The 25,894-nt window shown below is 38.2% G+C and overlaps 1 protein-coding gene across 2 annotated transcripts in view; it reads right to left on the reverse strand.

Annotated features, from left to right (window-relative positions):
- Positions 1-25,894, reverse strand: part of MAPK14 (mitogen-activated protein kinase 14) — a 71,289-nt gene that overhangs the window by 30,853 nt on the left and 14,542 nt on the right. For both annotated transcript variants that reach the window (XM_036096954.2, XM_036096943.2), the window contains exons 2-3: positions 16,995-17,124; positions 10,894-10,952 (exon numbers count right to left, since the gene is read on the reverse strand). In XM_036096954.2, coding sequence (XP_035952847.1) covers positions 10,894-10,952; positions 16,995-17,124 — 189 coding nt within the window. The remainder of the gene's footprint in view (positions 1-10,893; positions 10,953-16,994; positions 17,125-25,894) is intronic.

Here is a 25,894-nt window from a genome sequence, read left to right on the forward strand (position 1 = left end):
TGCTCAGAGGGGAGCCTGCTTTTCCCTTTCTTCCCACCCCCCAACTCGTGTTCTCTTGCTATTTCTCTCTCTCAACTAAATGAATAAATCTTTAAAAAAATAAAATGAAAAAATAAATAAATAAATAAAATAAATGGTTACCAGTGACTTAAATCCTACACAGCCAGAAGATCACTGCTTGCCTTTTTTTTTTTTTTAAGATTTAATTAATTTATTTGTCAGAGAGAGAGAGAGAAACCACACAAGCAGGGGGAGCGGCAGGCAGAGGGAGAAGCCGGCTCCTGCTGAGCAAGGAGCCTGATGCAGGACTCGATCCCAGGACCCTGGGATCATGACCTGAGTTGAAGGCAGACGCTTAACCTACTAAGCCACTCAGGTGTCCCGAAAGAGCATGCTTTTAATTAGAATATTCCACCACTGTCCCCATCAGAGACCACATCCATTTTATCACTAAAATTTCCAGACAGAGGGTGAGACTGTCAAAACATTATGTAAGTATATAAGATTAATCAGTCTAAATAGTAATAACTATCAAGCATTGCTGCCAGGCTACAATTAAGTAAACTGAAAAGCATTATTCATGGCAGAAGTGTCTTGCAGGAACTAACCTAATCACTGTATGTCGTTTCCATGAATCCCAAAGACCAATGCACAACCACCAACTGTCATATTCCAACTCATCATATACAGAAAGGTTTCCAAAAATAAATCTTCCAACAGTGGACAAAAGCAAGCATCATGCGAAGTTACTGAATGTTTATGGAAGTGGTATGAACTTTTAAATAGTGAAAAAGGGAGTGAGAAGAAAATGTAGATGAGCACATTTTAAACAAGTCAATTCCAAAAGGAGCAGTCACGGATGACCACATAATTTCTACAGCATTTGTCTCTAGAAAGCAAATTTAATTACATTTTAGTAAAGACGTAACTATTATTGTCAGTGTTCATAACACCTCAAATAAATTAATGGAAATTTGACTTAAGAAGTGCTGGAATGCTATCTAGTTCTCCCATTTTTTTTTTTCCTCCTTGTTTATTTTTAAGCTAGAAAGGAAAATCAAATGTAGAACAGTTATGATGGACTTTTTGAAGGAATAGGTACCACAGATTTGGGGCCCAAGTCTAGTCAGGATTCTAAAATACCTAGTTTCTTCAACCCTAATTGGACAAAGAAATATACTGAAGGTTTCCTTCCAGAAAAGGAACATTTGACAATATAAAAAAACAAACAAACATTTATTTTGGGGTAAGAGAGAGATTTTTCCCAAATAACAAGATGAGTTACAGCTACCCTATTTCAATAATTTATAATTCTGCCAGTCACAAAGAATGAGGACTATATAACCATTTTTCTCTTTAAATGAGAAGCTGGGGCACAAGTGGTATGGATGGAAAAAAAAAATGATAAATCTTAAAAATTCAAATGACAAGTTCCTTTTGGCTAGAGAGTGAGACAAGGGATAGCACACAAGCTCAAACTGCAATCTGTAAAGACAGTGATAAAGTGACTACTCCACAGATGAAGACAGACAATGTACTCTTGGACTTACGAGGGACCCTCCCCCCCGCCCCCCCTCCGTGTTTGAGAGGGAGGGGAAACAACACATTTTACCATAATATGCAGTTGCATTTACACCTAAAGAAAGGCTATCAAAATGAATATTTGAGCAGTTTTCCATGGTAACTTTAATGAGTCTACATTTCAGCTCTGTGTCCTCAACACTCTCTATCTACAGCTCAAATGCACACAGCATCTGCCAGCCATGCCCACGAATTCCTGATGTCCCAGCTGAGTGCCTCTGCCTCTGAGCTCAAGAAGTCCCAAGCTTGACAGGGGTTAACCATATCCAGAAGGCTCTGGAAGAGTCTGCTGGGCAGTAGGACTGCTGCTGCTGCTGCTGCTGCTGCTAAGAGGCCTCTTGTTGGACTGAAGATCAGGAGCCGAAATAATGTCCAGAAGCAAAAATCCACTGATCCAAGCAGGATGCTCGGCCTGTCAGTTTCATCCTTCCTCTCCCCTGAACTGTTCTGAGGGCTTCCCACTGCAGCTGCAGGCCACTAGAGCAGAGAGATAATGTAGGAAAAAATGACCAGGCTTATGATGGCAAAGAACATCAGGATGAAAATATCCGGCATTATGGAATCCTTAGCCGAGGAGGCCTCTGGATTCCAGGCAAATACGAGCTGTGAGCACAGAGGCTGCAGCCAGTGGAGAGAAATGGCTCCCTCTTTTCCTTTCCCTACATCCATCTTTAAAAATAAATTAAGTAGGGGCACCTGGGTGGCACAGTCGGTTAAGCCTTGGACTCTTGGTTTTGGCTTAGGTCGTGATCTCAGGGTCGTGAGATGGAGCCCCGCGTCAGGCTCCATGCTCGGCATAGAAGGGAGTCTGCTTGAGATTCTCTCCTACCCCCTCCCTCTGTCCCTCCCCTCTCTCTCAAATAAATAAATATTTAAATAAAAATGAATTAAGTAAGTAGGACTTTATTAGTTTAAAGGCTGAAAACATGGCCTGACACAAATCTCATTTTTCACTTTTCTTGTGAAGATGGTCTCCTTTAAATTTAATCAAACTTAAGGAGCACAAACCACCATTTCTCAAAGTGATTCACATGTAAAATCTACGAGCAAAAAGGCAGAACTCTACAATAAATGGTTTTCAGTACTCTAGACAGCGCCCATTCTAGAACTTCATTTATTAAGCACTTCTTGGACAACACCCAGTTGTCTAGAGTCCTCCCCTATTACCTTTCTTTTTAAAGCATTATATGACCAGAAAAAAACCTATATAGGAAAAAAACGCTCTTCTCTATCTATAGATTGGCATGTTCACTACTGTCAGCCCTATTTGATAAAGCAATTATCAAAAGGCAAAAAACATTTCCATACTTAAACAAAGTATTTAAAATAATCACAGGGATTGACAATTTGTAACCACAAGCCTCCGAAATACACCAGATGATCCTTGGGACTTGCTACAGTGTATTTGCACACAGCAGCAGAGTAATTCTTTAAAAATAAAAATCAGATCATGTCACTTCTCTCCTCAAAAGCCTTCTGTTTTCATTTAGAATAAAGATAAAAATCCCTTCAATGGCCACTAAAGCCTTACATAATCCGGTACCCTGTCCCCATTATCTCTCTGACCTCATCATCTACTTCTCTCCCCTGTTCTCATTCAACTCCACACTGGCCTCCGTACTTCAGGAACACAGGCCCCTTGCTGCAATTCCAATTCAGCATGGAGTCTTCCACCCCAAAACTTTTGCACTGGCTGTTCCTTCTGCTTGGAATGCATTTCTCCCAGATATCCATGGTTCTAATTCCTCTACTCCTTCAAACGTTTGGTTCAAAATTCACCCTCTCAATGAGGCCTACCCTTGGCCATCTATTTAAAACTGCATCTCACCCCCTACCCTCACACTCCTGATTCCCTTCCCTACTCTACCTTTTTTGTCCACAGCATTATTGCCTGCTAATATACTATCTAATTTTTTGTATGCTCATTGTTTATTATTATCTATCTGTACAATGCTCAAGGAGGACAAAATTCTCTTTGTTCCCTGTAGTATCTAAAAGAACTAGAACAGTGTCTGATAGATAGTAAGCACTCAATTACTACTGAACAGAATCAAATGAGCCAGGACAACGCATATAGAATCACTAGTAAGACCAAGCAAGACACATCTTATTGAAATACTCATGCCAAAGATCTTACCTGGTCAACAGACCAGATGCTTCTAATGTAAGGAGTAAAAGCACCATTTAGCAGCCAGGTAGACAGCTTAGCCAGCTTATTTCACAACAAACTATTCTCCTCGTTTGAAGCAAAGATTACTGAGAGGTGCCCTCTACTTACCCACATCAACCAAACTAGACTCCATGGTAGAATATTGAGTCTAGTTATATCCTATATATCCTGTTACAGGATAAAAAAAAAAAAAAAAGCTAGTCAAAAGAGAATGCACTGAGCAGACTACAGGAAAACTAGTTCATCAACCAGTTATAAACAGGACAGCACAAGGTTGTTTCTTCAATCACTCCACCAATAAATATTAACTGCCGAGCACTGGGGATGCAATGATGAAAAAGACGACAGGAAGGCATATATAAATGTAAAATCATAATAGAGCATGATTAGAACTATAAAAGGGAACATCAAGGTGCTAGTGAACACACAGGAGAGGGCCCCAACCCAGACTTAGGAAGGAGTTAATGAGGGAAAGATTTACTGAAGGACCCAAACCCTAAGCTAGACCCTGAAGCTTCTTTACCTTTTGAAATCAGCTCATTTGAGAAAAAGGGGGCATCTTATTGACACGTCAGACAAAAACTCAATGATATTTTCTTAAAGGATGTGTAATCTATTCAGTTTTCAAGTGTAGGCATCTACAAGGAGCTTCAACTCCTTCATCTTTCTCCCACACTGATTCTCTTATATCACCTATCTTGGATGCTCAGCCTATTTTCAAAGAATGAAAGTATGTCTGTAAGCCCAAACAATGAGGCTGGGTACTTCTTTCACAGTGATGGAGGAAAGCATTATTTCTAAGTAATGTTTTTTTGCTAAATTAGGAAAACAATTCTTCTCTGCCACAAAAGTCAACCAATCAATTTACTTACACAGTTTTTATCCAAATACAAAAGAAAAACCAATGGTTATCTATCTACTCCTTTAACATTCTCCATTCAATGCAAATCTCTTTTTCTGTACACTTCACATGTTTTCTTTATTTCTTTGACTGTCTGGAATAAATTTCAACCTCTATACCCCATCCATTTTTATCTGTTTCTTCAGATACAGTTATTACCTTCTTCCTCCACTAAGCTTCTCTCATATTCTGTATGTTACTTCCACACTACAAATTTGACTTGGTCGTTTAGTTGTTTTAGACAAACATTTATGCTTCATCTCATTAATAACAGGCACCACATGCAACTGGAAGGCCTTTAGTTTTTTGTTGTTGTTGTTTTTTTAAGATTTTATTTATTTATTTGACAGAGAGAGACACAACACAGCGCGAGAGGGAACACAAGCAGGGCGAGTGGGAGAGGGAGAAGCAGGCTTCCCGCAGAGCAGGGAGCCCGATGCGGGGCTCGATCCCAGGACCCTGGGATCATGACCTGAGCCGAAGGCAGACGCTTAACAACTGAGCCACCCAGGTGCCCCCGGAAAGCCTTTAGTTTTGACACAGAACCGATCACAGTGTTTACCCAATAAGAAGGGTTAGCAGACTTTCAAATAATAATCATAGCCCTGGATCAAGAAAAATGTGATCAGAAATAGATTTAGAGCCAAAAGACCCGGGATGTGTGCAATTTCGTAGGTGGTATTATAGAGTTCAGTTCATTTCTCTCAAGTGCAGTTTCCTCATCTGAAATCTCTAAGTACTAAAGATTCAACAAGGAAGGAAACAAACTCCCTACTCTACTAGAGCATATAAGCCAGAGAGAGAAAAGACACAATAACAAACACAGGATGGTAAAATCTGCTAAGAACAAAGTGGAGTAAGGAGCAGACACTGACAGTGAGGCAGACTGCAGCTCCGGTAGTGAGGGGGAAAGAGCTCCTGGTGACGAGACCTTTGAGGAGGGTCCTGAAAGAAATGAAGGAGCCAGTTACGTGGATATGCAGGGAGAGTGTTCAGGCCCACGTTAGGAACCAGGGCAAAGGTCCTACTGCGAATGTGGATGTCTGTACTCAAGGAAGAACAAAGAGGCCAGAGTGGCTGGAAAGCAGAGAGTGAGTGGAAAAAATACAGATGGTGTCAGAGAGTGCACAGGAACAAATCATGTAGGATCTTTCGGAACTGATCACACTGTCTTTTGTTTGATTATTTAAAATTATCTTCTCAGGATGCCTGGGTGGTTCAGTCGGTTAAGCGTCTGCCTTCAGCTCAGGTCATGATCCCGGGGTCCTGGGATCAAGTCCCGCATCGGGCTCCTTGCTCAGCAGGGAGCCTGCTTCTCCCTCTGCCTGCCGCTCCCCCTGCTTGTGCTCTCTCTCTCTCTCTCTGTCAAATAAATAAATAAAATCTTTTAAAAAATTAAAATTAAAAATTAAATTAAAAAAAAAAATTTTCTTCTCTCCCATTAGGAGTCTCAACTCTATCATCAGGGCTCATGTTTATCTTTTTTTTTTTTTTTTTTTTTTTAGTTTTAAATTTTTTATTGTTATGTTAATGGGCTCATGTTTATCTTATTTACTGTTACATTCCCCAGAGACTAGTCCTGTGCCTAGTATAGGTTGGGTATTCAAGTATTGAATGAAATCAGGTTAAATGTAAATCCAGAAACTCCCTTTATGTATTCGGTATACCCAGCAGCTTTTATATTGACATAAAAGGCTACACTTATTGGTTAAACCATCATTTTTATCAAATGTAACTCTAAACTAGGCTATAATCTGCCCACTGGTTTTCACTAAAACAATGGCTGCTGACCGACCCTTGTTGTAAGGTCTTCTGCTAGATCACAGAAGAATCTACAACCCCACTTCCATTTCCCTCTTCAAGAACTAAGGAGAGGTAAGGAACTCAGGTATGAGAAACTTGCAATGTGAAGCTGTAAAAAAAAGTGGGAAAAGTGGTACATAGTAGGGACAGACTGCCTTCCACTTACCATGACAATTCAGTTTTCCTGAAATTTGAGGAAATAGTTCCCACTAAGTCCAAAAACTCTTTACTGCCTCCTAAGCTTGGTTAGAGAGCCTCTATAACCAAGAACAGGCAATACTGTAGCACAAAGATGCAGCTGACTCTAGCAGTTAGGTTCTAAGACTAGCCATTTAAAATTTTTGGACTTTTATTGGTAACTAAGTATTTGCAGCATGCATATGCATATATATGCCACCTCCTGCCAAATACTGCGATTAAGAAGCCAAAAGAAATGTCCAGATGATTTCCAATCATTTAAAAGGTCTAGCTATATCTCTGCAAAATCTTGCCATCTGGGCAACCACATCACACGGCAGTCAAGAACTTGATATGCTCATCTTTTAATTCCCCATTTTCCAAACAGTATCTGTTAGAGTCAGTAACTGTACGTTACTCCTAATGATCAAACTCACTACCTATTGTTCCTTTCTCAAAAGTACAGTCTTACAAATGAAGTATGCAGAATGCCTATTAACCAAGAAGTTAAACATTCAGTGAAAATCTGAATTGTATGATAAATGAAAAGTGCTAACTGAAACACAAAGGTACAAATACACATAACACATAATTTAGTGTAAATATGAAAAGTAACTAGATATTTTATTAATCAGCACAAAAAGTTAATGTTCAAATTGTAGCCTGCTCTAAAACTGGCCGCCTGTAGAGCCACGCCAGCCTTCAGCGTGTTTGATTTGGCCAGAATAGTGGGTTTTTTGTTTGTTTGCTTGTTTTGTTTTAATGTCAATTTGAGTGCTTTTAGGAAGTATAAGTACTCTGTTTTACCACAAATCCTACCACTTCCAGTTGTATAATACTGAGCCTCATTTATGTTATTTGTCTAACCCTGAAGGTATTTAAATTTGCAAACCTTGCAATTGTAGGTGAAGATGTTCGGCCTCTTATGCAAATTCTGAAATGACTTTGGAAAACACTGAAATAACCATAGTCCTGGACAAGTGCTAATTTTTTTCAGTGATACAAACATCATAGAAAAATAAACAATGAAACATTTTCCTAAGGCAACCTTAGGTTTACCATTCTATTTTCAGAGATTCTCTAGTATTAAAAACACTTCAGGGGTGCCTGGGTGGCTTGGTGGGTCTTGAGTGTCTGACTCTTGATTTTGGCTCAGGTCATGATCTTGGGGCCATGGGATCGAGCCCCCACCAGGCTCCAGGCTCTGCACTCAATGCAGAGTCTGCTTGAGATTCTCCCTCTCCCTCTGCCCCTCTCCCTGCTCGAGTGCTTGTCTCTCTCCCTCTCTAAAATAAATATAAAATCTTAAAAAAAAAAAAAAAACACTTCAGAAGTCCACTACCCCAATTTTCATCATTTGCCTACTAGGTTCGATTAGAGAACCACTGGGGCCCAGAGAGGCAAAGTGACTTGTCCAGGTCATACAGCCAAGTAACTTGGTTACAAAAGTGTTCTTGAGTTTACTTCCTTCCCCTAGTAAGATTTTGATTTCGCAAGGGGAAAGATTAGTGTTTCCCATTATTTGAAGACTTTTTCTAACACTCCACTCAGCAAGCATTCAACAAGTGGTACTGAGATTTGCTCCCAAGGGATGAACTCAGTTCTTGTTTATAAATAATCAGAACCCAACTTACACAATGTTCTATGTCAATTATATCTTAATAAAGCTGGAAATAAATAAACAGACAAATGGCTAGAACCCAGCTAAAGTCAAGTAGAGAGAACAGATTCCTACTCAGCAGTGACAGTATTTGTTGAATGAATGAAGAAATAAATGCAACTTTAGTTCAGTGGGTATGCTTGTAGTCAGTGGCCTTCAAATGGATAAAGGAGCCAAAGGCACAACAATGGACAAACTTTCACCTTTCAAATAGACACTAGCCTTAAATAAGACCTTTTCACCTGGAAAAAAACAGTTCATAATCCAGTTCCATAATGCCTGATTAAGCCAAAATACAGCATTTTCCCAGGTTAGCAAATCACCAAATCCTTTGTTAAATAATAAATCCATCCCCATGATACTTAAAGTTTTAGGGTATAGCTCAGACCTGATTCAGATGTTTTCCAGAGTAATTCACAAACACATTACTTCAGCTTTCTTCCACATCTAGGCAGAATATCAAAACCCACCATTCTTAGGGCAGTGAAAATACACTGTATAATATTAAATGTTAATATGTCGTTATGCATTTGTCCAAATTCATAGATTTACAGCACCAAGAGTGAACCCTAAGGTAAACTATGATGTGTCACGACGGGTTCATCCTTGGTTTAAAAAAAAAAAGTACCATTATGGTGAGTGATGTTGACAATGCGGGAAGTTATGCATGTGTTGAGGCAGAGGCATATTTGGAAAATCTGTATACCTCCCTCTAAATTTTGTTATAAAGTTAAAGATGTTCTAAAAATATTGTCTTAAAAGATAAATTAATTTTAAAGGAAAAAAATATCATTCTGCAATATTCTTTTCCAAGTATAGCCTACAGCAGGGCTCAACAATTTGCAACACCCGAGCCCTTGCCTGGGTAGCATCAAATAATCTTTGGAAGCCTCCACATTCCAGTGCCAAGCAGGGCTGCAGGTTCTTAGTTATTGCCTACTTTCCCTTTGTTTGTTTCTTTTTTCTTTTTTTAAGACTTTATTTATTTGAGAGAGTGAGAGAGCATGAGCATGGGGGAGGGGCAGAGGGAGAAGTACTCCCAGCTGAGCAAGGAGCCTGACATGGGGCTCAATTCCAGGACCCGTGGGATCACAACCTGAGCCGAAGGCAGACGCTTAAACAACTGAGCCAGCCAGGCACCCACCCTTTGCTTGTTTCTTAAATTTTCATTAGCAGGATCAAGGTTAATGTGGGTGGAAATTCTCGTACCTGGACCAGATTCTTCACTTTCATCTTCTATTCTTAGCCATATCATCTTCCAACTAAGTTCACATGGTGTGAAAAAATTTTTGCTACCTTTCCTGCTTCTTTTTACATTTCATGTTCTACATTTGTTTTTCATTTTTTTCTTTCTCCCTTTCATTAGACAGAACACACAAGCTCAAACATATCCCCCTGCTTGTTCTTTGGGAAATGGGCAAATGGTGCTTGCACTCAGCCTAAGATAAATAAAGGTCGGAGAAACTGAACACAAGATAAGGGTAGGGAGAAAATGGTTAAGTTCAGCACTGGGGACAACGGGGAGTAGAGGTTAAGAAAGAAGCAGCCATGATCTGCAATTCTGTTTTGATTTTCACAACAGTCATCCTTTCCAGGTAGGAACGCCAAAATTTCAAGAGGACAAAATGTATAACTCTGAATTTAAGGTGTTCCTTTTCTCTATGGTAGAGTATAACTGTGAATTGGGGATGGGAGGGAGGTGGGCTACTTCAGATACTGGGAAAGCTACAGTAGAAAGCTCCTATATGCACAAGAACACTTGCTGGTATCGATCTTATCCTCACACATGTGCAATCTGAGCATGTGAGGGCATTAATGCCCCCTGGAGCAAACCCTTGCCAACAGGGTCAGGGGCCAAGGGGATAAATGCTCTCCATCTCAGGTGCATTCAAATTGCTTCCTAAAAGATCCTGGTAGTTTTCAGCCCAGTTGCCCACAATGGTGACCTACTAAATAAATATTCTCACAGCAGCTTTTTCTCCAGTTTCATTTTCCCAAACCCCCACTACTGGTTCCTGATAATCTCAGGCTAGCACTGGGAGAACTAGCACTATGCAGCAGCTTTCTCAATATCTGAGGCCCACTCCTTGTCTCAGGACAGAAATCCAATACTTCAAGGAAGAGCATGCAGGTCTAGTACCATTTCCACACACAAGTTGGACAAAAGAGAGAGAAGAACTTATATGGAACCATGGCCTGGTTACATTTCTTGATGTGAATGTAATGATGTAAAGTGTAAAGGTGTCCCTTTAAAACTGGGACAGGCCATTTGAGAACAAAAATCATAATCAAAACTCGCTATGCTCTTTTCCATGGAACTCCTGCAAGGACTCACCACTGAATCTTCACAATGTGCCTGGAATGATGAAAATACTAATATACAGTTGAGTCTTGAGCAATGCAGCGGTTTGGGCGCCGACCCCTCCCACGCAGATTTATACATGATACACATCTCTGTATCCATCCCCTGCCCCTAGGGGAGTTGGATGGTAGGAATAAGAATCTTTTGAATCTGTATACTGCTAAATTGTGCAGGAATAAAAGTGGGCTGCTAATCTTCATCAGCCAGCTGAGGAAGGCAAGTGCAAAAGATTCACTCACACATCATTGAATTCCTCCAGAGACCTTGCAGGTGTAAAAACATCCAACAGACCAATCACCTATAAGAAAACAGAAAAATCAAGCAGTAAATAAATATAGAACTATAATACCCATCAGGTCTTAAACATTTTAATAAGAACTGATTTCAAATCCCATTATCTCATACACTTAACTGAAACTTATTTTTTCACCCAAATTATGCTTTTGACTTTTACTTATTAGCATCACTTCCCAGAATAACATATTTTACCATTAAAAACATCATTTCTCTAGAATTTGCTCACATATAGCCATTAGTTTATCAGGAAGCAAAAAGATTTAGGGCTCTTGACTTACACATGCACTAACAGTCTAATGATGAACAAGCAGAAAAAGTCACACTTCAACAGCTATTACTATAGTATCATTTTTCTTCTTTAAACTATTATTATCCCATGAAAATTTTCCACATGTAGTCTTCAAGACTGACTTTTTTTTTTTCCTTTAGAAAGGACTGACATTTTTGAGCCCCAAAATATTCTCTTAGTATATTCTTGGTGTTATTCTTATAATATTCTTAATATTCAGATACTTTTCTTAATCATCATCAAGTATTTAGATCAGACTATTTAAAAATGGGGGGGAAAAAGGCCATCCTTATACAAGGATAAAGCAAAAACTACTTAATACTTAGTAATCCATGGTCTTTGAGCAGTTTTTCTGGTCATGGAGTCATACTGACTAATCCATATATACCACCACCATTCCCCAACCACCACCAGTTACTCCTTAAACCAGAGTTAAGAATATCTGGAAACGAAACAAACAAAAGCTAAATGGCCTTCATGAACACTGGCCCATGACTGGGCCGCATTAGCACACTGTTCTAACCTAGCAAGTTAAATGAACAGCCCTGAAAGTAAAATATACCAATGCTCAAAACATTATCATAAAAAAGAACATTCTTAATTGGAATGTTACTCCACTCATCTAACTATCAGACTTTTAAAAGCAATTTCAATTATACAGCCTGAACCCAAATGGGAAATAAGCCAACAACAACAACAACAAAAAGACCTTGGAAGTCAAGGAGAATAGCTTTTCAAGACTTTGCATCTTATTCCAAAGGAAAGGTACAGTTATCCATAAGATCATTACCCAGACAACTGTATACAAGAAAATAAAAATTACTTATAATTGCACTACCTATTATAACTATCATTAACATTCTGAGATATTTCCTTTGATGTTTCTGATGTATGTAAATTAAAGTTGGGATTATACTCTGCATAGTTTTATATCCTGCCTTGTCACTTACTACATAATGACTGTATCTTCAAATATTTTTCATGCTCTACCATTTGTATATACCATAATTTAACCAATTTCCTATCTTTGGACATTTAAGGAACACTGCAAGTGTGTGTGCACACGTGTGTGCATATGCATATGTACATGTGTATGTAAATATATTTTGCACATCTTGTATTTCCTTCCAGAAAATAAATTTCAAGAAACAGAATTATAGCATTAAGGACACCAATATATTTAAGGATCTTAATATTGTCAAATTGTCCTACATAAAGGTGAAGTCAGCTTACATTCTCAGCAACAGTGGATCCCTGACCTTACGACAGCTCTGAGTTGTGCTTTAAATCTAAGTCAAATCATTTTATTTTACCTTCACCATAATTGTCTTCCTTGAGTTTGATATACTCCTGGCTTAGACCTCTGGTCTTTTGATTACTCTCCCCATCCCCACTTGTACTTTAGGTAACTGAGATCTAGAAGCCAATTTTATTCAACTGTTCCAATATTTTCTAAACATTGATTCTTGTTATGTGAGATGCCTCATCTCCCCAATACAACAGAAAAAGTTTAAAACAATTTACATTATTTCAATGGTGATTGTGAAATTCCTCAGATTAAAGTGAATCACTAGAGATCAATTTACATAGGATTTTTCATGCAAGAGTTACCTCAAAGACAAAATAAAGTAAAACAAAATAAGTCCAAAACATTTTCAAATAACAGCTCCAACTTCAATTTGAAAACACAAGCATTTTAGAATCCAAGAGCTGTAAGTCTGAACTTCACAGTCAGTTTGCGATTTCTTAGTTCCATGAATTCATGTCTCCTTCAATCCAATAATCCCAGCACTTGGAATAGTGCCTGGCACACAGTACTTCAATTAATATTTTGTTAAATAAATGAAAGAAAGGTATCTTCTCCAAGCTTCACTTCCTCATACAGAAGAGAAGGGGATGCTTATTTTTATCGCATTGTGGGGAAGATTAAGTCAACAATGTAACTGAAGGTGCCTAGCCCAAAGGCCTGACCCTCTGTTGATTACCAAAATAAGTGGTGATAACAATCCTTAAGTTTTATAAAGAATTACAAAATACAAAGCACAGAAACAAACTATTTGAAGCAGCCGCTTCCAGTACAAAATTTGAGATACAAAGCTAAGCTAAATTATTCAAATGATTAAGAAGCATGACTGCCAGAAGCACAATAAACTAATGTGGAAAATAATAGAGCAAGCATGTTAGTAAACAGCCTATCAAATTTTAATTTCCTAAAAAAGGCACATTTTATGAGATTAAAACTGCCCATGTTACATCAAAGTATTTTTAATTTTTTGTTGGCTTTTACAAATATCCCTTCTCCATTAATTGTATTTATGGAGTATTCATCAAAAGGAAAATACTGTAAAATAAAAGTTTCCCAGCATTAGAATAGGTCTGGAGAACTTTTAGGAATATTCCATAATCTATTCATTTCTCATTTCTTAAATGGAAATTTCCTTTTAATTCAAGTTATACTTTAGCCTATTTCTTTATTCCTTTTGCCATTATATACTTTCAGACACCCAAAAGTAACCCAGGAATCAATTATTTAGAAAAGACATTTATAATAGAAATAATCAGCAAATGTCTCTGATGATTGTCCTACAACGGTCCAAAAGCTGACAGACAGAAGTAACACATTTTTACTAAATCGGCACATACTCAAGAAAAAAATCTACTTTAACTCAGGCACCAAAGACAGTATCTAATGTATTTAACACAAGTGCACCAAAACAATGACTTGGTCTACCATGGTAGTGTTAAATCTAAGGCTCCCAAATAAAATTTATGAAAGGATTCCTTGAATATTTTTAAATTTCAAAATGTACAGATCTCCAAGCCCTAAGTCCAGGCAATCTTTGTAGCACCTATCCAGAAAGCAAAAAGATGCAGCAGGCAGGCTGCTTCCCTTTCATCTTTCCTGAGAGCAGGTTTTAATGAGATCAAGGTCACAAGTTCAATCAGGAATGCACCAGCTAACTCTGTTCATCGAGGAACTCTTACAGGCACAGAGGACATACCCCTAGCTCCTATTACTAATCTGGTAAGTATGTGTCTGTCATTCATTATCACTAATAAAAGAAATAACTTAAGATGAACCACTGATTCTGAGTCAGGCATTTTTGTGTAAAAGATCACATGTGCACTCGGCACCTAGAAATTATATTTGTTACCAATACTTAATATTGTCAAGAGTTTTAAGCTGCTGCTGTTTTTGAAGTCCTAGTGGCTAGTTAAAAATTGTACAGTGCCCCAAAAGAGTCATTCATTCAAAAGATTTTATTTTTAAGTAATCTCTACACCCAACGTGGGGCTCAAACTCACAACCCTGAGATCAAGAGTCCCAAGATCTACTGACTAGGCCAGCCAGGCACCCCCCAAAAGAGTCATTTTTTTTTCGATTTTATTTATTTGAGAGAGAGAGAGAGAGAGAGAGAGTGCATGCGCACGCACGAGTGGGGGGAGGGAGAGGGAGAAGCAGGCTCCCCGCTGAGCGAGGAGCCTGATGCGGGCTCGATCCCAGGACCCTGGGATCATGACCTGAGCTGAAGGTAGACACTTAACGGACTGAGCCACCCAGGCACCCCCAAAAGAGTCATTTTTGAAAAAGAAAGAGGAATATGAAGGAAAGGAACGCCTCTTAAAATCCTCGATTAAACTTATTTGGAGGTCTTGGCTCTTCCCTGGGTAAAACTACTTTTACAATTTGAGCTCCTAACAGGTGTTTGTGGAATAGGCTGATATTCAGGAATTTTCCTATATTGAGTCAAAGTCTATTAGCCCCTAACAGAATAGAGAACTATAAAACATTCAGCCATATGCCTTCTTTTGTTCAAAACCAAATTATCAATATTTAAGTACAGATGACCCTCTACATCGATATTGCTAAAACCTGAACATGTTAACATGAAAAGGCCAAATGCTATTAAGCAAGCTGCATATGAAACAACTTATGTAAATTAAAATCCTGTGTTCCTAATACTATCAGCTCCCCTTTTTTAAAAAAAGATTTATCCATTCATTTTAGAAAGAGAGAGAGAGAACGCAATGAGGAGGGTCAGAGAGAGGGGGAGAGACAGTCCCAAGCAGACTCCCCGCTGAGCACGGAGCCCAACACAGGGCTCAATCCCAGGACCCCAAGATAACGACCTGAGCCAAAACCAAAAGTCAGACACTTAACTGTGCCACCCAGGCATCCCATCAGCCCCTTTTCTTTTTTTTTTTAAAGATTCTTGTAGCCCTTCCTAAATTAGAACAATCATATCCCATCACTGTGGCCTCTTCATTTCTACAAATACAGAGTGACCCAAATGTAACCAGCCTAATACCATATAAGACACATTTTGAAGCATCTCATCACAGAAAATTAAAGCAAAATAAACTAAATAAGCTTGTTTCTTATGATTACTAGAAAAGCTAAGGCATGGAGTCAGATAACCCAAAATAATCTTTGCCCTAAACATTGGCTTAAATGGTCTATGAAGAGAAGCAGAACAATAAAGTATAGTGCTGGTAATCTAAACCAGATGTTCAGAAATGAGCACTGGCAACATCAGTGGGATCCCAGGGCCTCCTGAAAGTGCTTTGGGGTTCTATAAGTGTTTCGCTTGCATTCCATTTTCAAAGTTTTATTTATTTAAAGAGCTACGATAATGTCTTTGTCACATTTATTAATGTGTAATGAAAAACAGCATACACACTCAACTGTGCTAAAAACCAAATGTAAATGCATCAGTTAAGCTGCCAGGCCACCTTGATTGTATGCAGACCTTGGAATAAAGCTTCTCCTAGTAGCTTTTTCCATATATCTCAACTTCGTGTAAACATGTCACTGATTAGGAAGGTTGTAGCACTGCACTGAACTTTTTAAAAACTCAGCTTTGTACATGGATGCTCATAAAAATTATACCTAGGAATAGAGGTTACCTGGGGAAAACGGAATTTGCTCAATAGTATGCAATTAAAATAAACCATGAAAATAAATAAGCTATAGCTGTGATTAGAACAGCATGGGTTATCCAATTCCAAATTCCAGTCTCAATGCTCCCAATTTAGAAGAAATTTGTACCCTGTGAAACAAGTGTATATTAATAAAGTATCACTGATCTGCAATTTAAGAAAATTTTTTTAAGTTCCATTATTAAAACAGAAAAGGTCTGAATAGCCAAATAATAAATTTAGACATTCTGAATTTTTTTCTACACAGTAACAATCGATAGGGTCAAATGACTCTAAAATCTCTATGGCCATTGTTTCCACAATGCTACAAATTTTACAGTTCCTTTCATACGGCAATCACATAAATTCTTTTTAACTTGATTTTGAAATTTAGGAAAATAAGTGTCCTCCATTAATTGTTTTTTCACTTTCGGCTAATAGTCCAATTGCATCCTTTTATTTACTGTATTAGGATTTTGAAGCACTCCTTTGCAGGATGGCATTGCTCTCAAATTTCCAAATTGACAGAAAAGAAAAAGTTATATTTAACTTAAACAATGTCTTTGTCACATTTATTAAAATACCTGAATCTGGAAAAGCTGTCTTAAAAAAGATTAAAAAGGAAAATTATAATATTAAATTATCTATAAATTAATAGTCACCTCAATAAGACATTCAGTGAATCTAAGGCATGCTGCCTCAAACTTCCCCACTGAAAGAACCCATAATAACACAAAATAGCCTTGGACTCCCATATTCGGACACTACAGCCTTAAGTAAATCCAGTAAAGAATGCAAAATCCAAAATTTATTCTTCTTGCATGAATAACTTACATTTTCATGTTTCATATGTTTAAGTAACCGCAGTTCTCTGTAGGTCCTTTTGGCATGAATAATGGACTGAAATGGTCTGGAGAGCTTCTTCACTGCCACACGTAACCCGGTTTTTGTGTCAAAAGCAGCACTTTAAAAAAAAATAAAGAAATAAAGAATTCATCATTGAACGTGCTCTAAATACTTCAAAAGTAGTATTTACAAGGAAGGCTATTTCATTTCCAAATTAATGGGTTTATAACAAAATACAAACAAAGTATAAAGATAAAAACTATAACGACCTATAATCCCACTATCCAAAGTAACATTTTATTTTTGGTGTCTCCTTCTCATTTTTTTTTTCTATGCATCTAAATCAGGGATCAGAAAATTTTTTCCACGAAGGGCCAGAGAATAAATATTTTTGGCTTTGTGAGGCTTAGGGTCTTTGTCACAACTACTCAACTCTGTGGTTATAGCCAGAAGGTAGCCAGACAATAAATTTAAAAATGGATGTAGCTGTGTCCCAATTAGCACAAAAACAAGCAGCCACTTGATCTACATGAGCCAACAGACTGATATACGAAGAGCTGGATTCTGTCTTTTCTGCCTTAGGCCTCACTGTCACCTTGCCACCAAATGTTGCCTGATCAGAGTGGAGGGCTTGGAATGATTTCAGGACAATGAGTTGGCACAAAAATTTCTTGAGTGCCTACAAAGTATCTGCCACTCTTTAGAAGCTAAGATATAAGAAGGACAAGTCAACAAATCCCTGTCCCCAAGGGATAGGGGAGAGGGGATGAGCAGAGTAATACAATAATTTCAAATAGTGATGAATGCTATGACTAAATAAAACAGAATAATGGGACAAATGATAGAAAGCCGGGGGGGATGCTACTTTAGCTAGGATGTCTGAGCAAGTAGGTTCAAGCTGAGACAACTGAATGATGAGAAAGCAGCAACCATGTAAAGGTATACAGAAAAAGAGCTTCAAACAGAAGGAAAAAATAGTATTATTAACATTTATTTAGTTTTTACTGCATACCAGTAACTGTTCTAGGCCCTTAACGTTAATTTTTAAAATTAAAATAAGTTTTAATCCACAACACCACTACGAAGGAAATGCTATTATCATTCCCCCACTCAGAAATGAGGAAATGGAAGCACAGAGACGCTGAAAAACTTGCCCACGATCACAAAGCTAGAAAGTGGCAGGAGGAGGGAATCTGGATCCACAGCTCATGCTATTAACCACTTTGCCATGCTGTCTCTCAGAAGAGCAAGTGCAAACAGAAAAGAAGAAACAGAGGTAGAAAAAATATGGCATGCTGGAGGGCGTAAAGATGGCCTGTGTAGGTGGAACACACTGAGCAAGGGGAGAGGAGAAAAGAATGAGGTACAGGCAGAGGCTAAATCATGTAGGACAACTATAGCAAGAAACTTGATGTGTATTTTAATTATTTTTAGAGACTGGGCTAATCCAATCATGCCTCATCCTCCTGTTTATCTCAGGCTCTAATGGGCATCCGAGACCTCCAGATCATCTATCATGACCAAACTCTTTCCCATGTGACTCTGTACTTGTTCCAGAAGTTCCCCTCCTTTCCCTCCCAAATCCTTAGACTACATCCTCGCTCTTCAACTCCCAATTTGGTATTAACTCCTATAAATCTTCAACCCCCTTTCTGAGCCCTCCCTCTAACTCTTTAATTGAAACTAGGCTCTACCTTGAAGACACTACTTCTCTTACAGCCCTGCCCTTAGAGGGAATTCTCTCTTGTATCTCAGGTACCTCGTGGCCAGCAGGTGGGGCAGATGTCCTCCTCACCAACCATTCCTACTTCCAGACTATGATTCTCCATTTGTTTTACAAAAGCCCCTGCTCACAGCTATCACTACCTCTCTGCTGCTGTAATCCACTGACCTGGAATTTTCCATTATTCACTGTAAAGTTAGTTCCTATCTCAAAGTCTCTCCCCACTCCCAGCTTCTGTCATCACTCTTGGCAACTTCAATATCCAGGTGGAGGACACATCCAACATCCTGGCCTCTCAGTTTCCTGACCTCTACAGGAAACTCCACCTCATCCAGCCTCCAGGGTCACGCCCTGGACCTCTATCAACACCAAAAGCTGCCCCGCCTACACAATTTTGAATGCCAGCACCCATTTTCCATCACAAACCTTCTATGCCTTTTAGTTTACTTCTAGTATACTTGTACCCTGACTATAACGATTTGTTGACCTCATCATCATTGGTTGATTCTATCCTTCAAGCCCTCTCCCATCTTCATTTCCCTTCTTGCCTGGCTTAGACTACATGCTCCCTTGTGTCTCTGTCTTTGCCTCTTGTCTCCTACACTCACCTGGATAAAGTCTAACTTTGGGTGATCTCAACTATTTAATTCTCCTTGTCTGAATCCAAGAACTAATTGTGGTTGAAGAAAAAAGAATGTACAACCATACAGACTGGTTTCATTCTTAATTTCTGAACTTAACCTCAAATAAGGCTCTCAAAACTGCCAGCTTTTTCTAGGAAGTGCATTTTCTTACTCATCTGACACTGTCTCTCTTCTCAAACCTCCAATTCACCCTCTTCCTTAAAAGTTGCCCCTGCCTTCATCAAGAAAATAGCAACCAGCAAAAGGAAGCTCCATCTGCCTATGGGTAAATCTACAAACCCATCTGCACTTGGACCTATTTTCTCTGCTTCCTCTTTTGCTGTAACTAAGGACACATGCCCTTTCTTACAAAAATCCGAGACCTCAATACATGCTCTGGAGCCACCTCCCTTATCCCCTCAAGGACTTCACTCCTTCATTCCCTTTCTCTCTCCCTTCTGAGTTTCTCCCTATCTTCTGGATCATTCTCATCAACATAAATATGCTCAAGTTATTGCCCAACCTCAACAAACAAAAAATTTCCCTTGAAAGCTCTCCACTACAGCTAAAATTCTCCAGTGGTTCTCAACAGTGTGGTTCCTAGACCAACAGTATTTGTGTCACCTGGGGATTTATAAGAAATGCAAATTCTCAGGTGCTACCCCAGATCTACTAAATTGGAAACTGAAGTGGGTACAGTAATTTGTATTATCAAACCCGCCCCATAATTCTAACACACGGTGAAGTCTGAGAACCACTAATCTATACCTCTGCTCCTCCACAGACCAGCAGCATTGGCACTAAGGGGGAGCTCTTTAGAAATGCAGAATCTCAGGCCTTAAAGTAGAATCTACATTTTAACAAGACCTCCAAGTAATTCATATGTATCTTAAGGTTTGACTCATTTCCTCAGCTCCCATCTTTCCTCAATCCTACACTGAAACTGCTCTTCTCAGGTCATTAATGACCTGTTACCAAATCCAACAGCCACTTTCCTGGATTACCAGTTGACATGGTTAACATTTCCCCTTTCTCTAAACACTCTCCATTCTGGAGTCCATATCAGCACATTCTACCGGTTTTCTGTGACCTCTATGGCAGCTCCCTCTCTGACTCCACTGCATGTGGTCCCTCTACTTGGAACTCTCTGTTAGTTCCTCAGGGCATGACACTGGGCCCTCTTCTCTCTCCCACATTCTCCTAGATGATTTCATCTATACCCAAGACTTTAAATTAAATGCCATCTTATATAGAAAACTTGCAAATCTATGTCTCTCACTGAAATCTCTTCTCTGAGCCTGACTGCCTACCTAACATCTCCACATGAAAACCACATAAGCACCTTAAAACTTAGCAAGTGCAAAACACCTAGAACTATTCCTCTCTCTGTCTCCTATATCTCAATAAATGGACTTTCCAGCCAACTTCTCAAGCTAAACATTTGAATATCATCCTTGATTTCCTCCAGCCTCCTGGCCCCCAACCAAATCAGCAAGTCTTGTCATTTCCATCTCCAAAATACATCTCTAATTCAACTTCTCTTCATTTCACTGCTACCATACTGGTCCACAACATCCTCATCACCAGCCTGCCTTCTTATACTGGTCTCCCTGCCCCTGTTTTGTTCCCTTATATACTCTCTACAAGCATCCAATTCAATCTTTTAAAAATATAAATTAGATGGCAACACCCACTGCTTCAAATCCTTCAAGGAATTTCCTTGGCATATAAAATAAAATGCAAATTTCCTATCATAGCCTATAGGCTCAGGTGATATGACCACCAATGACCACTCCATCTTGCTCCTGTACTACTCCTTCCTTTCCCTCAGCCACTATGTTTTGAACATGCTGGCTCCTTTTAGTTCCTTAAATTCTTCAACAGGCTGTTTCTGGCTCCTGAGCTGCTCCTCTCTCCCATCTCTACTCCACCCCACAGTTGAATCCTTATCCTTCCAGCACTGGCTTAAATTGCCATCCTCCTCGAGATTATCAACAGGTCTCAGTTATTCTCTGTCACAACACCCTCCTTGTTTCCTTCCTTATCCTACATAAACAGAGGGGGTGTACTCCTCTCTCCCACTCCTGTTCCTACAAACCCATAAAATAATAACTTCTTCCCTCTTGGAAGTACCAAGTAAATGTATACTCTTCTCTTAACCCCTCAATGGCTCTACTGAGACAGAAAATGATCACTGCCATGTGACCTATCCTCAACTCTCCACCTCAGTTTGCCTGTCCACCTGCAGGCTTAGCATGTTCCCCTCTCCTCTGCTGGTAAGCCCTTTGGGACCTCCTGGAGCAAGGAATGTCATCAGGTTTCTAGCTGACCTGCCCATGACTGAATGTGCAAGTTCAATTCAGTGGGGAAAAAATAAGAAGCCCATTTGAACTGCCTGTCCAAGCCATTCTCCATGCCAGTTGTAGAGTAATAAAGTACATATTTTTATCTCTGACTCCTATATCTATTTAGCGAAAGGCAGGCTAGGGTTAATCAGTACCCTACCCCAATAATCGCAATTTATTACTATATGTTTATTTACCACCCAGCAGAGTGGTTAAATAAAGGCTGGGGCTTTGGTATTAGACTATCTGGTTTCATTTCAGTTCTGCCACTTAGCAGCGGTATAATCTTGACAAAGTTAATTAAATTCTCTCAGCCTCATACATAAAATGAGGATAAGATATGTATCTAATAAGGAGAATGCTTGTTAAGATTAAATGGGATAACTTTTGTAGTAGTTTTAGCAAAAGGGCCTGACCCATAGTAAAGCTTAAATATTGGACATTAATAATGTCTGCCTTTCCACTCATCATAAGCACCTTGAGGGCAGTTAGTGTCTTCTGTTTTATTCACCACTATATTACACAGGACGTAGCATTAATGCCTGGCACGTGCACATTCTCAAAAAATGCTTAACAAAAGTATAAGAATATTTTGTGATGTAGGTATCTGAAACATGAAAGAAAAAACTTCAACTTTATAATGTGGCTCTCAATTTTTATAAATTCAATAGCATCCAGGGGTGCCCAGCTGGCTCAGTCCGTGGAGCATGTGGCTCTTGATCTCGGGGTTATAAGTTCAAGTCCCACATCGGGTGAAGAGATTATTTAAAAATAAAATCTTTAAAAAAATAAAATAAAATCAATAGCATCCAACAAGAAACTCATATTAATGTTAAAAACCTATAATCACTGAGTGCTTACTATTGCAAGGCACTGTTTTTAGATCTTTACATGAATGAGCATCTTTATCACAACTTTATAAAAAGACATTATTATGATTTCCATTTTATAGGTGAGAAGACTGAGGCACAAAGAAGTAATGGTGCCCACAGTATAGAAAGAAAATCACAGAGCTGAGATTCAGATTCAAGTGGTGTGTTTTCAAGCATCAACTCTTAATGGATACCACTGAATGGATCCTCAATGGATCTCTGAATAGAACTCTTAATGGATAATCAAGTTCAACTTTGCAAGAAGTTCGGCCCATTTTAAATATATTCTAATTGTATGAACTCTGCTTTTCTAAAAAGCTTCCTACTACAATTAATTGCATTTCATATGGAAAAAGTTTTTCCTGTAATTTTACACTGAACTCGGGATAGTTTTAATGAAAAGTATTTCATAAGAAATAACTCTATATGCATTACTTTATTTAGGGGAAGTTTTTCAATCCCTAGAGTTCTACTACTCCCTGTGAATCTAGAATACGGGAGGAGGCAATGATGTGGTATCTTACAAATACCAAAATATCACTTCCTGAGCACATTTACTGAAATATCTCCTTGATGAGATGCTTTGTGAATACAAAAGAAACACTAAACATTGTACCTGATGTCACAGAACCTACCATCTAACTGGAATGATGAAAATATACATGAAAGCAAACAATGCCCAATAATATAGTGTAACTATATACAGTTGACTACTTTTTTAAAAGTTGGGTTCAAAATATATAATTGGGTTTAAAAGTTTACAGATAAAAATATATAAATTGGATTCCCAATATATGTGTTTATTGCAGCTTGTTCATAGAAACTAAACCAGAAATGACCTTAATGTCCAATAGGGGAGAATTTAGTTTATGGTATTTTCTCCCATATATACTGCAGCCATTAACAAGGATCTCCATATAGTACTAATATGTACACATTTTATATTACTGATGGGAAAGAGAACAAATTTCAGAAGTAAAGAATGATAGAGGGGGGTGGGAGGGATGGGGTGGCTGGGTGGTGGACATTGGGGAGGGTATGTACTATGGTGAGCACTGTGAATTGTGTAAGACTAATGAATCACAGAGCTGTACCCCTGAAACAAATAATACATTATATGTTGATAAAAAAAAAAAAAGAAGTAAAGAATGATCCTATCTGTGGGGAAAAAATGCATACCCATACATGTATATATAAATATACACAGAGAAGAGATGTCTAATATATTCAGAATTTTAACATTTTTGCTTATATTTTTCTATCCTGATTTTTTTAATGAGCTTGTATCTTTTAATATAAGGTTATTAGTAAAATTAGAAGCATAAGTCATCTGTATTATTGTTACCTTAAAAAAAATAGGTACTCTCTTTCATAAAGACATGATTAACATATTTCCTTCAAATGATACTTACACATAGCTATACTCATAGTACATAAATTTGTATCCTCTATCCCTAAGGCATAAGCATTTTCCACTTTACTAAACATTTATAGTAATTTCATTAAATATCTGCACCACAATCTACTCAACTATTCTCTTTATTGATGGGCATTATGGCCATTCCATTCATTCACACACACAAATACAATAAATACTATTACAATGGACATCTTAATTCACACTGCTTCTTCAATAATTGCATGATTTCCTTAGAACAAATAATTTTTACTTCAAAGGACATACACTCTCACTTTTTAAAACATTTTACTCACAAAAGAGGGTAAGCAGGAATTGTTCAGAGAACCTGCTTTCTGCTTATCAGTTAATGATTCCTATAGCAAAGCTGCTGAAGCAAGGAATATACTATCCATCCTCAACCCACTTCTTTAAGCATTTAACTGCTCTGACCTAGCCTCCTGTTACTATCCCTAATCAAAGCAGTATTTGGAAAGAGGAGAAATTTCATCCTAAATCGAACACTGTGACTACCAAAAGCAAAAATTACTAATAATTTTTTAAATCACCTGATAAAACCAATCAAATCAAAGGAGAAGAAATTCAAATTTACTGGATACCTGGTTATGTTGTACATCTTTTGGGAAATGTTTAATTTAATCCTCATAATAACCTTTTGAGATAATTATATTGACTTTCCAAAATAAGAAACTAATGGTCAAAAACATTAACAACTCATCCAAGGGCATATAACTCACATGCAGTGGGATTCAAACCCAGATTGGTCTAATTTCAATGTGCATTCTTTTTCTAGAATGCCAAGCTGTCCAGAATAAGGGCAACCCCAGGACCAGCTATTCACTTTACCTTTATTACAATGATTCACTTACTAGTATTACCAGTTGGGCCTCTTAATCACATTTTAAAAATTATAGCTACAAATAAAACCTTGTTTTCATGAACAACATCATAAAATGGAATTATCTTTACAATGGTAAGATTCCCCAAACTAAAATTCAGGATACATTGTTTAATAAGGTTTTCCTCCCATTATAAATTCACATGAAGCCAAAGTTAATAAAATTAACTCACATTTTATAAAATCACTGATATGGTAAAGAAAAAATTAAAGGAAAAAATATAAAATTCATTAAAAGCAGTGATTATAATATAGGATGTCATGCTCACTCATCTACTGATGTGAATCCAGTGCCTAGGACACAATATTCAATAAAACTGAATGTTTTGTTACCCATTCAAACTTGCCTCCTCTCTCCCCCCCAAAAAACTGGCGTATTGGATTTTTTTTTTAAGATTTTATTTATTTATTTGACAGAGAGAGTATAAGCAAGGGAAGCAGCAGAGTAGGGGGAGAAGTAGACTCTCCACTGAGCAGGGAGCCCAATCTAGGGCTCGATCCCAGGACCCTGGGATCATGACCTGAGCCGAAGGAACATGCTTAACCAATTGAGCCACCCTGGTGCACCTGGCTTATTAGATTCTTAATATATCCTAGTATAATTCTGTTTAACTTCTAAATTTATTTATCCCACTTTATTCCACAATAGGTTTAAAGCAGTCTGGAACTATACATACATAACTTGAAATAACAGTGATTACAGGAAAATAAGAAATTCTGTATGGGTGAGGTTAACATACAAATGATTATTATGAGGTCCTTTCTAAATACCCATTAGAGTGGGTTTTTTTAGTGGGCTCTGAGCCCACTAAAGCCATCAAACAACAAGAGAACACAACCAGTTAAGACATGAGTCACAGGAACCATATAATAAAAACAAACTAGGTACTCAGGAGAACTGAAGACAGGCATAATTATTCCTGTAATAAAACCAGAGAAGAGTTCCTGCTGTGTATGTTCATGAAGGAGACACTGTATAATGTGGTAAAAATGTCCTAATCAACATTCTT

Source organism: Halichoerus grypus, chromosome 9 (genome assembly GCF_964656455.1).
Source record: "Halichoerus grypus chromosome 9, mHalGry1.hap1.1, whole genome shotgun sequence".
Lineage (NCBI taxonomy): Eukaryota > Metazoa > Chordata > Mammalia > Carnivora > Phocidae > Halichoerus > Halichoerus grypus.